At 45.5% G+C, this 13,666-nt stretch overlaps 2 protein-coding genes across 2 annotated transcripts; one reads left to right on the top strand and one right to left on the bottom strand.

Moving 5' to 3' along the window:
* Window positions 1-3,135: 3,135 nt before the first annotated feature.
* Window positions 3,136-3,970, top strand: LOC119965647 (proteasome subunit beta type-5-like). The gene has a single exon (XM_038796417.1). The coding sequence runs from the start codon at window positions 3,306-3,308 to the stop codon at window positions 3,831-3,833; it is 528 nt and encodes a 175-aa protein (XP_038652345.1). The 5' UTR covers window positions 3,136-3,305; the 3' UTR covers window positions 3,834-3,970.
* Window positions 3,971-5,488: 1,518 nt separating this feature from the next.
* On the bottom strand, window positions 5,489-11,717 carry LOC119965648 (uncharacterized protein C17orf98-like). Its single transcript, XM_038796418.1, has 3 exons — window positions 11,208-11,717; window positions 10,657-10,744; window positions 5,489-6,548 (listed from the first exon to the last, which is right to left on the bottom strand). The coding sequence occupies exons 1-3, from the start codon at window positions 11,508-11,510 to the stop codon at window positions 6,391-6,393; spliced, it is 549 nt and encodes a 182-aa protein (XP_038652346.1). The 5' UTR covers window positions 11,511-11,717; the 3' UTR covers window positions 5,489-6,390.
* Window positions 11,718-13,666: the final 1,949 nt, after the last annotated feature.

Consider the following 13,666-nt stretch of genomic DNA (forward strand, 5'->3'; position numbering starts at 1 on the left):
GTCAGGGTAATGAAGGCCATGTGGAGTGGTTGATATTTCTCCTGACATTTCTCTTGAAGTTGTTGAGCAGTGAAAGTTATGTCCATTGTTCCACGGTTTGGTTGAAAACCTCATTGGCTTTCTGGAAGGATTTCTTCAGACACTGGGAGAAGGCGGCTAATGAGGATATAGACGATGATGTTCCCAGTGCTAGAGAATGGGGAGATTCTTCAGTAGTTACCGCTTTGTCTCCTTTCTTGAAGGTGGTGGTGATGATGACATTCCGGAGGTCAGCAGGGATTTCTTCGTTGTCCCAGATTTTCAAAAGCTGATGGAATGACGGGTGATCCCTTCTCCTCCAAGTTTGAAAATCTCTGCTGGAATCCCATCCACTCCTGCAGCTTTTCCATTCTTCATGTGTTTAATAGCAGCTTCGACTTCAGCCACACTTGGTGGGAGACAAGATCATCTTTGATGGAGGGTTGGGGGATTTCCTCGAACACGTCCGCATCTGTAATTGTAGCACGGTTTAGGAGTTCTTTGAAGTGTTCTGTCCATCAAAGGTTGATGTTTTCTCTGTCTTTCAAAGGGTTCCATCCTTACTCTGGTTTTCCAGCCCAGTTGGAGACGGAGCAGACTATTTTTAGGGCAGTTTTTCCAGCCCTTTATGCATGTGGGGTGAGCAGAGCGGATCCTGAAGAGGGATGCTCAGGCATGAAGAAAGCTTTTGAAATGCTACTCCGTGAGCACAACGAATGGCACAGTGGTTAGCACTGCTGCCTCACAGCACCAGGATCCCTTGTTCAATTCCAGCCTTGGGTGACTGTGGAGTTTGCACGTTCTCCCCGTGTCCTCCCCGATGTGTAGGTTAGTTGGGGTTGCTTGGATAGGGTGGGGGATTGGGCCTGTGTAGGGTGCTCTTTCAGAGGATGGGTGCAAACTCAATGGGCTGAATGGCTTCCTTCTACAGTGTAGGGATTCAATGGAATCAAACTCCACCACCTTCGTGCCGGTCCGAAGCTAGGGATTTCCAGATTTCATAGTCCTGCCCATGTCACGTCTCACCAATCATCGCAGGGCTTGTCTGTGTGGGGGCTGTGCTGGTTTCCTCTAGATAGATACCTTGTGCGGGACATATTTTTAAAAAATGATTTTATTGAGATTTTCATAATATACAGAACAAAAGTAAATGTGGGCATACATTGTAAACAAAAGAAATATAAAGAGAAATATATGTACATCGGTCATCTTCTGTTATTTACATTGGTTGTCTTTCATTATTTACGATGGTTACAGCTTCTTGTTTTTCATTTTCCGGTCGGTATTTAGTTCTGGATGAGGCCCCTGCTCCCTTCTCCCGCCTTTTTTCCTGACCCCTTTCCCCTTCTGGCCATCTGGCATGCCTTCTTCCCTCGTCAGCGCTTATATCTTCTCCCTGTTGGGTTGGCTTGATACCGTGTATTTTGTTATTTTCTAGGAATGGTTGGACTCCATGCCTCTTTATTACCCCCCACCCCTCTTTCCCCTCCCCCCTCACATTGTTATACCCTGGTTACCCTCTCCCTTTGGCTTATTGGATGTTGGCTACAAACAGGTCTTTGAAAACTGGGTGAATGTCTCCCCGAGCAGGATTCGCCAGTAGGCAATTAGGGAGGCAAAGGCAAGGGCATCGGCCCTCCTCCCCATGAAGAGATCAGGCTGCTCTGATACCCCGAAGGCTGTCACTCTTGGGCAAGGCTCCACCCTCATCCCCACCACCTTGGACATTGTCTCAAAGAAGGCTGTCCAAAACCCAACAAGTGTGGGGCAAGACCAGAGCAGGTGGGCATGATGGGTCAGGACTCCTTGGCACTGTTTGCATTTGTCCTCCACTTCTAGGAAGAACCTGCTCCTTTGGGTTCTAGTTAAGTGGGCTCTGTGTACCACGTTCAGCTGCGTTAGGCTTAGCCTTGTGCATGTGGAGGTGGAATTGATCCTGTGCAGTGCTTCACTTCAAAGTCCCCATCCTATTTCAAACACCAGGTCCTCCCACTTTTCTCGCCCAGTTGTGTGTTAGCCCTCCCCAGTAGTGGCCCATATATGTTGCCGCAATTCCCGTCCCTAGGATATCCGCATCCAGTAGGACCTCTGACAATGCTTTTTGAGGTGGTCTTTGGTATGTCCTCATTTACTTCCGTAAGAAGTTTTAACTGTATGTATCTTATGTGCAGGACATCTTTTAATGTGGGAATACCGTTGTGCATCAGCAGACATACAGTCCTTAAAAGAGGGTAGATCTTGTTCCAGTGACAAGGGAACATTGACAATTGAGAATCTCCCCTACTGCTGCAGCCTTCATCTGCCATCGCAGCCATAGGTATCATACGAGGACCTTCTGCCTGACACATCATTGGGGGCTTCTTTTGGATTGTTATTTGTCTGGTTCCTCCTCTCTGACCTTACCTTCATGTATGACCCTGCCAGGAGTTTAACACTCCCACAACATCGCCCTCGGGATCACGGAACACTCAAGCCTCTCCATGATAGCAAGGTGGTATCCAAAGAAAAGCTCTAGATGTTAATGGTCGTGGGTTTGTAAGGTGTTGCCAAAGAAGCCTTGGTAAGTTCCTGCAGTACATCTTGTAGTGCTGCCAATGTTCATTGGTGGTGGAGGTGAATCTTTATAGATGGTGTTCCAATCAAGCGGGCAGCTTTTTCCTGGATGGCGCAAGCTTCTTGAGTGTTGTTGGAGCTGCACTCATCAGTGTGGGGCACTGATCCAGGCAAGTGGGTAGTATTCCATCATGCTCCTGACTTGTGCCTTGTAGGTGGTGAACATGCTTTGGGAAGATAGGAAGTGAGTTACTTGCCACAGGATTCTGAGCCTCTGACTTGTTCTTGTAGCCACAATATTGATTTGGCTAGTCCAGTTCAGTTTCTGGTCAGTAGTAATGCCTGGATGTTCATAGTAGGGGATTCAGCAATGGTAATGCCATTGAATGTGAAAGGGTGATGGTCAGATTATCTCTTGTTGGAGATGGTCATTGCCTGGCACTTGTGTAGCATGAATGTTACTTGACAATTAACATTGTCCAGGCCTCAAGATGGCGCTGGCGGACGTGCTGAGTTGTTCCCAGCTCGGGTTGAGTTCCAGGCCGCAGCCGGGACTGGGCCTCGGCCTCGGCTCCGGGCTCGATTTCCTCCTCCCCCCTGGGGAGCTGGAGGTCGAGGGCGGGGAGAGGATCGAGATCCTCCACGGGACAACCACCCTGGGATTCCGGTTTGACCACGGAGTGATTGTGGCAGTGGACTCCCGTGCGACCGCCGGTTCCTATGTGGCATCCCAGATGGTGAAGAAGGTGATCGAGATCAACCCCTACCTCCTGGGCACGATGGCGGGCGGCGCGGCGTACTGCAGCTTCTGGGAGAGGCTCCTCGCTCGCCAGTGCCACATCTATGAGCTGAGGAACAAGGAGAGGATCTCTGTGGCTGCTGCCTCCAAGCTGCTGGCCAACATGGTCTACCAGTATAAGGGCATGGGCCTGTCCATGGGCACCATGATTTGTGGCTGGGACAAGCGTGGTCCAGGCCTCTATTATGTCGACAGCGAGGGCAATCGGGTTTTGGGTCAGGTCTTCTCAGTGGGCTCGGGCTCAGTCTACGCATACGGCGTGCTGGATCGGGGCTATCGATGTGACATGAGCCCCAAGGAAGCCTACGAGCTGGCCAAGCAGGCCATCTACCACGCCACCTACCGTGACGCGTACTCTGGCGGAATAGTCAGCCTCTACCACGTCAAGGAGAGTGGCTGGGTCCGCATCTGCCGCGATGACGTCATGGATCTTCATCAGAAGTACAAGGACGGATGCGAATAGTCTGTTGGGGAGGAAAGTGGGGTGGGGGGTGGTTTGTATGTGTAACAGCCTGGAGTGCAGATGTACCCAGGATTGATTGGAAGCAGTTGGGTGTTTTGCATTGATAGATCCGCGGAATCACTCTCTAACCTTCTGGGTTTGCTATTTGGAGGCGTTTAACTGAGAGGATTCGCTCGAGGACCTCTCACTCCCTTCTCCCCCTTCCCGAGTTGGAGCTGTTCACCCCAGGGAGCAATAGTGATCTTGTACCCTTCTGTACAGCAATTTCATTAGCAGGCGAGAAGAAGAGGGCCTTTTACTCTCTTCCCACCGTCTACAAGCTTTGCGGGGGAGGGGCGAATACCTTGACCAGACCCAGCTTCATTGTTCACAGTGGGGTTCAGGGGGTGTGTGTAGTTGGTGAACACCCCCGTGTCCCACTGGACCCCTCCTGCAACCCAACTTTCACTGAAGTGTGTGAGCAGGAGTTTGAGAATCACAAAGGAACTGAGTGAAGATTGGGGGGGGGGGGGGGGGGGGGGGGGTTCTGTAACGTATAATGGGAGGAGAGGCTGTGAGATCCATTAAGATGAAGATGTGGGCATTTTACAATCGCACTGTTGCAAGTTAACACTAACCCACTGCAACTCTGTTTTTCTTATTTGGAATGGTACTAAATTGTTAGATGTAAAACTCAAAAAGAAAACATTGTCCAGGCCTTGCTACATTTGCAGATGGACTACTGCAGTATATGAGGAGTCACAAAAGGCACTAAACATTATGCAGTCATCAACGAACATCCCCACTTCTGACCTTAGGATGGAAGAAAGGTGTTTGGTGAAGCAGCTGAAAATGATTGGGCCCAGGACGCTAGCCTGAGGAACTCTGCAGCGATGTCCTGGAACTGAAATGACTGACCTCCACCAACCACACCCATCTTCCTGTGTGCCGGGTATGACTCCAACCAGAAAACGTTTTCCTCTTGATTCCCATTGACTTCAATGTTGCTAGGTCTCCTTGATGTCACACTTCGTCAAATATCAAAAGCAGTCACTCTGACCTCACTTTGTCTTGGAAATGTGGATGCTAAGAGGTAAGCAACAAATTCCACATACAGACCATAACATTACACAAAGTAATTGAAATTGCAAGAGAAAAATAACTCTAAAATGTGATACCCAGAAAAGAAAATGTGTATATATCGGCCATTTGATCAAAGCTGAAAAGCTACAGAAATCTCTTCGTACTTGGATGACGGATATCGCAGAGTGGTTGCAGACAAGCTACAATAATAATATAATAATAATAATCACTTACTGTCACAAGTAGGCTTCAATGAAGTTACTGTGAAAAGCCCCTAGTTGCCACATTCCGGCGCCTGTTCAGGGAGGCCGGTACAGGAATTGAACCCGTGCTGCTGGTCTTGCTCTGCATCACAAGCCAGCTGTTCAGCCCTCTGTGCTAAACACCCCAGCCCCTTGGCTACAATGGATGTTTGAGGATAGAAACTGACAAGTGTGGCATGATGTGACAGCAAATCTCTGAAGGTATAGCTACAAGCAGCAGTAGCAGAAGCAGCTATTAGTGAATTGCTTCAGGTCATGTCTAAACCAGCTTGGAACCATTGAAAGCAGTAAAATCAATTGATATGTTGACAAAGTACACCCCTGTCAATCTTTCAGATAGCTGTTCTGTTTAATATGGTTTATTAAATAGCTCTGAAATGTACCAAAATTTTAAAAGTGGTTACATTTGAGGCTAAATTTAGTACAGAAAGCAAGTCAAAAGGGATGCACTCGGGTGGAAAAAATTACAATGGTCAGTAAGCAGATTAGAACATAATGCACACATTATGAATCTACATAATTATATAATCTCACAATAAAGCTACAAGACACATCAATTCTTTATTCCAACTTCCAACCAGAGGACCAAGATTTATTATTTTATTTTATTCTAATTCCCATAAATATAAACAAGATAATTTTAAATGCTAACTAAGGAGTTTGAAATGCTTGAATCATATTCATGTATATGTTTTATACAGTGAATGCAGATATCAATTGCTGGTCACTGTTATTGATCATTCTGACTGACATAGTGATTGTTTTTAACATTTTCAGCTTCCTGAAAGAACAACAACTGCAAAACATAAAGGTGAACACAACAAAGGTCAAACCCTTGATTCATTCCCACAGCCATTATAGTATAGATATATCTTAATACCAGAAACTAGAGGGCAAGCCAAATCGAATTCTTAGATCAACTGTTCGAAATGTAGAAATTTTAGATTGTACTTTATCTTTTCCTTAACGCTTTTGTATCTATTATTAGAAAGTAATATTTTACCGATTTAATTAAATATCACAAGCAAAAGCAATGGCCTATAGTATTTAATGGGTGAGAGCTATTATAGCAGATTTATCTATTTGCAGTTTAGGATTAGATTGGAGAATTACACAACTGCCAGGTGACTCATAGCTGTAGGCATGGCCTTGAACACACTTTGGGTGTAAACCATTCCGGCACTGCCCCACCAATTGTAAATGGGGCAACAACTGCATCTGGGCTTGTTTTTTCAATAAATAGGAGACCGGGTAATTGTGCCAAAAGGTGACGGGAGTTTACGCAGTGTCGGTGTGTTCCTCCTGTATCCAAAAAGGCCGTTGTATCCAAATATAGGTTGAACTCCAGAAAGAAAGAGAGAGTGTCCCTTCACTTGATCTGTGGAGTGACCTGTCATCAAACACATGCAAGAAGTTCTTAGTATTTTGTTAAATATATAACATTTCCAGCTGCATCATCAAAATCAGTCAACTCTGCTTACATTACACTGCACAGAACTGTAATACCCCCGTATAATCCTCTTTTTGATGTTAACAAAATAGGGCAAGACGTACTTTGCCTATGAAACAGTGGGTGTATCAGCGGACTTTTGAAGTCATTAATTGTTTCTGATACACTTTGAGTGTTGTATGGATGTGAAAAACATAATATTAATGCAATTTATCACTTCATCCAGTGCTAAATGTAGACTTACAACTGTATTTTTACCGAACAGGTATTGAAAATAAATGACATCAAATGGCTTGTGTTAGAACTGCCATTCCGCACAATTCAACAATTTTCAGACAGCAGGTATTGGGTGCATCAATAACCATCTTATGTCTGGTAGAATGTACAAATTACTTTGCTAAGAAAGGCCTTGGAGAAGAGCAAGGGCAGCTCCCAACTGTCTTCGTTGTATATCATTGCTTTCATGGAATCATAGAATCTACAGTGCAGAAGGAGGCCATTCAGACCATCGTGCCTGCACCGGCCATTAGAAAGACCGCTCCACTCAAGCCCACACCTCCACCCTATCCCTGTAACCCAGTAACACCACCCAATCTTTTTGGACACTAAGGGCAATTTAGCATGGCCAATCTACCTCTCCTGCACATCTTTGGACTGTGGGAGGAAACTGGAGCATCCACATGAAACCCACACAGAAATGGGGAGAATGTGCAGACTCCACACAGACAGTGACCCAGCCAGAAATCGAACCTGGGATGTTGGAGTTGTGAAGCGAATTTGATAACCACTGTGCTACCCTGCCGCTCACTTTGTGTCTGAGAGAATGCAAAACTTAAGTAAGCCACTAGAATATAGCTAAATAAATTACTATTATTAATCTTCTGTATTAAGCTTTGCCAGACCACAGTTTAATATTTAGATTGCTAATTGATATTTTTTATTAGGTTAGCACAGTTTTATTTTCTTAGTCATATTCCTCTTCTGTTAGAATCTGGGAAAGCTGTGGTATAAAGTAGATCATAACTACAATGTAAAGTCATTTCTTATTAAGATCCTGGGTTATGGCATCACCATGGAAATAGAAAAGACTTTTGCTAAGGCCGAAAAGCAGATAATATAGGTCCAAAGACCTGTGCTGGTCACAGATGTTGCCAGAATCCTGATTGGGTAGAATGGGAGTTCTAGTTTGGGGATATGTCCCAATGGGTTTGGCTCATTCTCAGTGAAAGAGGGCCAGGAAGGGCACCAACCTAGGTAGTTACAAACATGTATGAGAATAGAAGGAAGAGGCAACGTCTATTAACCAAAAGACAGGATGGTTTTAATGAGTAACATGGCTCTTAATTGTTCTTTGTAAACTATTGCTTCAATACTGTAATATTTTAAATTTCATTTGTACTTAAAATAATAATAACTGTTACCAAAATGGAGTCAGCTACGAACATTTGAACATAGAGTCCTAACGGCCTCCAATTTTTCTTGCAATAGTCAGGGCCTGATTAATGTATATTTGGGTGTAATTGGGATCCTAGGGGCTGGCATGGCCCGGAGAGGAAGGAAACCCTTCAAGAGTGCAGGCCACCGGCACTCTTATGGCAATTTCTGAAATATGGTGGAGTTGAGAAATGCAGAAGGAGATAATAGTAATAATATGTGATAGACTTAGTGTCATTTTTGAGCAGTCCAGTCATGGACTTGTTACCAAGAGCAGCAGCATTATGGGTGGTAGATTCAGACGATGGTAAGAGGGCCATTGATGGCACATTCGAGACATGGTGTGTGTGTGTGACAGATTTATTGCCCATTTTCAGCAGTTCAATAAGGAACTGTCATGGGAATGTCACCTTAAGAAATGTCTGTCTGCTCAAGTGGCTGCAGTGATGTCAGAGTGTGGGTGGAGCTGAGCTCTGGCTCTGCTTTTTAGTTTCGATTTGAGAAAAAGCTTGGGTGTGTCCGTGTTTTTTGGTTTAGTTTTTAGTTTTGGGGCTGAAGCCAGCCAAAGAAGGTGCAATTTCAATCTCTCTGCCATCTAAAGACTATCTCTAGATCATTTGGTGAATTCAGAGTGATAATTGCTTTCAGTAGAGAATTTAAACCTGATGAGCTTCTTTAAAAAGGATTTTTGTCTTACGGATGTTAAAAGGAAAGTTTAAGGATTACTTAGAGTGTTGTATTTTTGGGGGGTGTATTTTAATTGACGGTTGCTAAGATGTTCACTGTATGTTTTAAAAAGGTTAACTGAGTTCATAGAATAAACATTGTTTTGCTTTAAAAATTACTTTTAGAGTTCTGCCGCACCATGCCTGTAGAGTGGTCCATGTGCTCCCCATACTACAATCTAGTAAAAGTCATGGGTCAGGTGAACTCCATGGTACACTTTGGGGTTCTCTCAACCATGGCCCATAACAGGAACGTAGATCAAAGAGCGACAGAGTGAATACAGAACCAAACAACCCTGGGCAAAAACAAACTGGATAAAGTCAGGCAGTTGTTGGATTATGCAACTGGCGTTTTCCTGGCGACATAATAGACAGTAACTATCAGGGAGATGAAAGAGAGAGCTCAAGAATGGTAAGTATCATTTTCACAGAGCTTCCCATGGAGGCATGGGGGAAAGTCATTCAAAGACCAAATTTTGAATTTTAGATGCTTATTCTCCAGCTGATAGCTCGAAGTTAAAATGGGTATTTTGCCTCCTTCCACCCTCTGCTGACCATTTAGAACAGGCATTCAAACTCGGGGGCGCAACCCGCGGGTGGGTTGCAGGTGGGTGTCGGATGGGTCATGGAGCCGTCTGTTGCAGCGCTCCCGATCGCGCAAATCTGTGTGCAACAGCCGCAGCAGCTGGCTGTTAATAGCGTCGGCTGCAAGTGGCCATCAAAACGGCCGCGAACATGTAAAGAAAATGCGGCCGCACTGTGCATGTGTGCCAGATCATCGGCACGTATGCGCAAAACTATGCGCATGCGCGATGATCGGGCACACATGCGCAGTGCAGTCACTTTTTAAAAAACGGTCGCAGCTTTTTGTTTTACAAGTTGGGGGGGGTTTATTCATTTTATTCATTTAATTTTTACTTTTTTCATTTATTTCTTTTACAAGTTTGGGGGAGGGGGTTTATTTGATAAAATTTTACAGGAAAAAAATGCAGAAGTTTGAACAGATGGAGACTCCATACTTTCCGACACTGGAAGGCTTCACCTTCATCCAACAGGTTCCATAGGAGGGATGTGTACGAGGGCCAAAGGGACCCAACAACATTTCCTCCATTTTTGTCAGCAGCAAACAAGGTAAGAGAAAGTGGTGAGTCGTGCAGGTCAGCCGGCATGGGTCGCGAAGGTCGGCCGGCGTGGGTCACAAAGGTCGGCTGGGTTGCGTCCCGAAGGTTGTTGTCCAGTTGGTAAAAATGTGTCCCGGAAAAAAAGTTTGAAGAACACTGACTTAGAACACCCAAACGACCTCTGAGATGTATTTCTTTGTTTCGGTATCTTTCTGTCACATCACTATCACTTCTCTTATTAGAACATAGAACAGTACAGCACAGAACAGGCCCTACGGCCCTCAAATGTTGTGCCGAGCCATGATCACCCTACTCAAACCCACGTATCCACCCTATACCCGTAACCCAACAACCCCCCCCTTAACCTTACTTTTATTAGGACACTACGGGCAATTTAGCATGGCCAATCCACCTAACCCGCACATCTTTGGTCTGTGGGAGGAAACCGGAGCACCCGGAGGAAACCCACGCACACAGGGGGAGGACGTGCAGACTCCACACAGACAGTGACCCAGCCGGGAATCGAACCTGGGACCCTGGAGCTGTGAAGCATTTATGCTAACCACCATGCTACCCTGTAACCATCTCCCCTCTACCTCATCACAGTTCAGTCCCGTTGTTGGCTCTGCTTCCCTATTGTAAGATGCTCATCTTTAACAACTCCCAGTTTTGACCAAAGGTCCTGCTTCTGTCTCTCCACCGGTACTGCCTGACCTGCCCAGCACCTTCTTGCCTCAGTTTCTTCCATCCGCGCCGGTGCTGCTGTACCTGCTCCGTTTTGGTTCCTGGTTCGCAGGTAACTGGCTGCTGCTCTGGGGAACTGGAATCGATCCTGGATTGAGGTCCCACCGCCAGGCTAAGGGGAGCAGAGATTTGACAGCAACCGGGAAGGATTCAATCAATATTTACAACCACATTCTTCTAATTTATGACTAAAATGTACAACAACAAAGATCATCAACTATCTTATTTTAAAATAAATAGCGCTATAGTGCAATGAGATCGAAGAAAGGATCATGGTGGGCTATATCCAATCGATGCACAAGCACTTGTCATTCGTTATATGTCTGTTTATGGATACCGAGAAAAAAATCCACATTTGCACTCTATTGATTAAACAGCAGTTTTATTCAATGACAGTTCTGGATTGCAGTCACCTAACTGGTACGGAGGACATCCCATTCGGGCAGCCCGACTACACAGGTTGCTGCATGGATTCATCATTGTTTAACCAGAAACCAACAGGTCCTCCGAAAGTGCGTTTTTAATTAGTTTAAAAACAAAACAATTCTTCAATCTGTCCAATGCGACCTACTCACTTGGCCGGTCTTTCTGAAAAGTGGCGGGAGAGGCTTGCTCCTCGAGCAGCCCAGCACACGGCGGCCCTCCCGCGTGTTGTAGGGCGGGATGATGGACGCGGCTCTGGGCGCCGAGTGACTGTGCTCTTTGGCGATCGAGCTGACAGCCACACAGTCCAGCAGGAAAGCCTTCTCCCGGCGCCTCAGCTCTGCTTTCGGGGGAGGGGGAGCGAAGCGAGGCGGCAACCCACTGACCATCATCGACAGGGTGATGGCTGCTCGCTTTCCTCGGGGGGTTTCTTTGTTGTTGTTGTCACCGATCATGAGACCTCGATCCGGAGTAAAGGGGATAATCGAACGATTTAAAAGGGCTGATGGCCTCTGCAATTCTGGACGAAATCCAGCTTCTTGGGAATGGTCATCCAATGGGGCGCAAAGATGTATTTGTTTTGTGTTGCTATAGAGACAGGTACAGGAGATTAGTAAACTAACACCTAAAAACAAACAAACAAAAGGTCATCGACCTGAAACACGAACCCATCTTTTCATTGCTCCACAGATGCCTTTTCTTCAGAACCCAGTGTCGTTAAAGCAAAACATTTGAAGTGCTCCTTTTTTTAAAAGAGAGGGATACCATTAATAGAAACCCAAATAATTTTTAAAAACATGAAGGGACTTTAACATATTAATTAATAACGCTGTCAACCGCGTGGGCAATGCTCTTCAGTCCCCTCTGTACCCAGCAGCCACTGAAAGTGCCAACCGGCTCCTCACATATGCCAGCTCACCCACGGGGTCTTTCCAGCATTTGATGATTTTTTTACCGTCAAAACATAAATCAGGTGAATTATTGCTGAGGTGAAATAAAATGTTTACATTAATCTTCAGCCAGTTTTGTGGGTTATCCCTTCTATTTAAACTCAATTCACTTCTATTCAACTTGCTATCTGTTAGGTCAGAAATTAATTATATCATATATATATCTACAGATTTTAATTGTATGTACACGTTAAACCCCGTATGAACCACCGAGAAGGGGAACCAATTAATACTATAAGTACAACATTAGACTTCCACTGATTTAATGAAACTACCGCTTTATAATGATGCCCACTTGCAGAACAACAGCAATGATTGTATATAATAAGGGTGTATGTACTGCGTTCAGAGATCGCCTGTTCAGACAGACACTTTGAAATCAATGTTTCGACTTAACTAAAATTTCAAATGAAATTACAGAATGGATTGGCAATTATATCACATCACATTTCCTGCGTGGATATTTTTGCCACTTGCATGGAACCAGCAAGAACCATTTCAGGCGTTACTTGCTTAGTTGGCCCACAGGTGTCTGAAACAATATTTAAACAGTTTCGGTTCCAGCTCAGTATCCTGCGGGGAAGATGCAATTCCACTGTGCCTGGATGACACTTGTCCTGGTCTTGCGGGAAGATCTGCAGCTGGCATCGCATTGTTCAGATTTGCTCTCCAATTAGTGTCCTCAGAACCTCCAGTAAGAGCAGCTGAGGGAGCACCGTGTGGCTTCGCCGCGGAGGCAGAGATCGATGCCTGATAAGTTTGTTCTGCTCTTGGCTGATGCCGAAGTTATTGGGTGACTTCTTCATCGCTCTCCCAAGCAAGGAAAACACTTCATGGCCGAGGCGCACTATTTGTGCTGCAACACGAGATCTAACAAACCAATAAGATATTATCCAAATAACACGACCCAAGGAGATCTTAGGAAGTCCTAGTAGACAGTACAAAGATGTACAGGTTAGGTGGATTTGGCATGCGAAATTGCCCATTGTGTCCAAAGATGTGTAGGTTAGCTGGGATTGTGGGGTTACGGGATGGTTGGGTGGGGAGGTAGGGGGCGCTTTTAGAGGGGCAGTGTCGACCCGAATGGCCTCCTTCTGCGATGTAGGAATTCTATGGTTCCATTACTTAAAATTCAGAGTACCCAATTTTATTTTTCCAATTAAGGGGGAATTTAACATGGCCAATCCACCTAACCTACACATCTTTGGGTTGTGGGGTGAAACCCACACAGACACAAGGAGAATGTGCAAACTCCACATGGACAGTGATCCAGGGCTGGGATTTGAACCCGGGTCCTCAAAACCGTAGGCTGCAGTGCTAACCACTGTGCCACATGCTGCCCAAGAAATCTATGGTTCCATTTGATGTGTTCCCTGTCTGCTCCCACACATAAAGGCAACATGTAGAACCCATGCTTCCCCAGAGATCTCCATCCTGAGTAATACTATGTGGGTAACCTTCACCCCCCCCCCCCTCCCCGCAACACACACACACACACACAGGGGTCTAGACTAAAGCATTTCATCTTCTGCCTATGAATATTCTGTGCTCACACATCTGTTCTGGTTGTTGAATCTTCTGTCCCTCCACAACATGGTCAACAAACTGCTTTCCATAGGATTAGTCTTTTCCGCAGAACAAGTCTTCGCCCATTGTTGGAC

This window comes from Scyliorhinus canicula, chromosome 5 (assembly GCF_902713615.1).
Source record: "Scyliorhinus canicula chromosome 5, sScyCan1.1, whole genome shotgun sequence".
Lineage (NCBI taxonomy): Eukaryota > Metazoa > Chordata > Chondrichthyes > Carcharhiniformes > Scyliorhinidae > Scyliorhinus > Scyliorhinus canicula.

Excerpts from the sequence above, each read along its gene's own strand:
- LOC119965648 (XM_038796418.1), bottom strand. The coding sequence starts at position 11,510 with ATGATCGGTGACAACAACAACAAAGAAACCCCCCGAGGAAAGCGAGCA. Across the intron at positions 10,745-11,207 it reads TTTTCAGAAAGACCGGCCAA|CCTGGCGGTGGGACCTCAAT; the intron begins GTGAGTAGGTCG and ends TGCTCCCCTTAG. Across the intron at positions 6,549-10,656 it reads CAGGAACCAAAACGGAGCAG|GTCACTCCACAGATCAAGTG; the intron begins GTACAGCAGCAC and ends GTTTGATGACAG.
- LOC119965647 (XM_038796417.1), top strand. The coding sequence starts at position 3,306 with ATGGTGAAGAAGGTGATCGAGATCAACCCCTACCTCCTGGGCACGATG.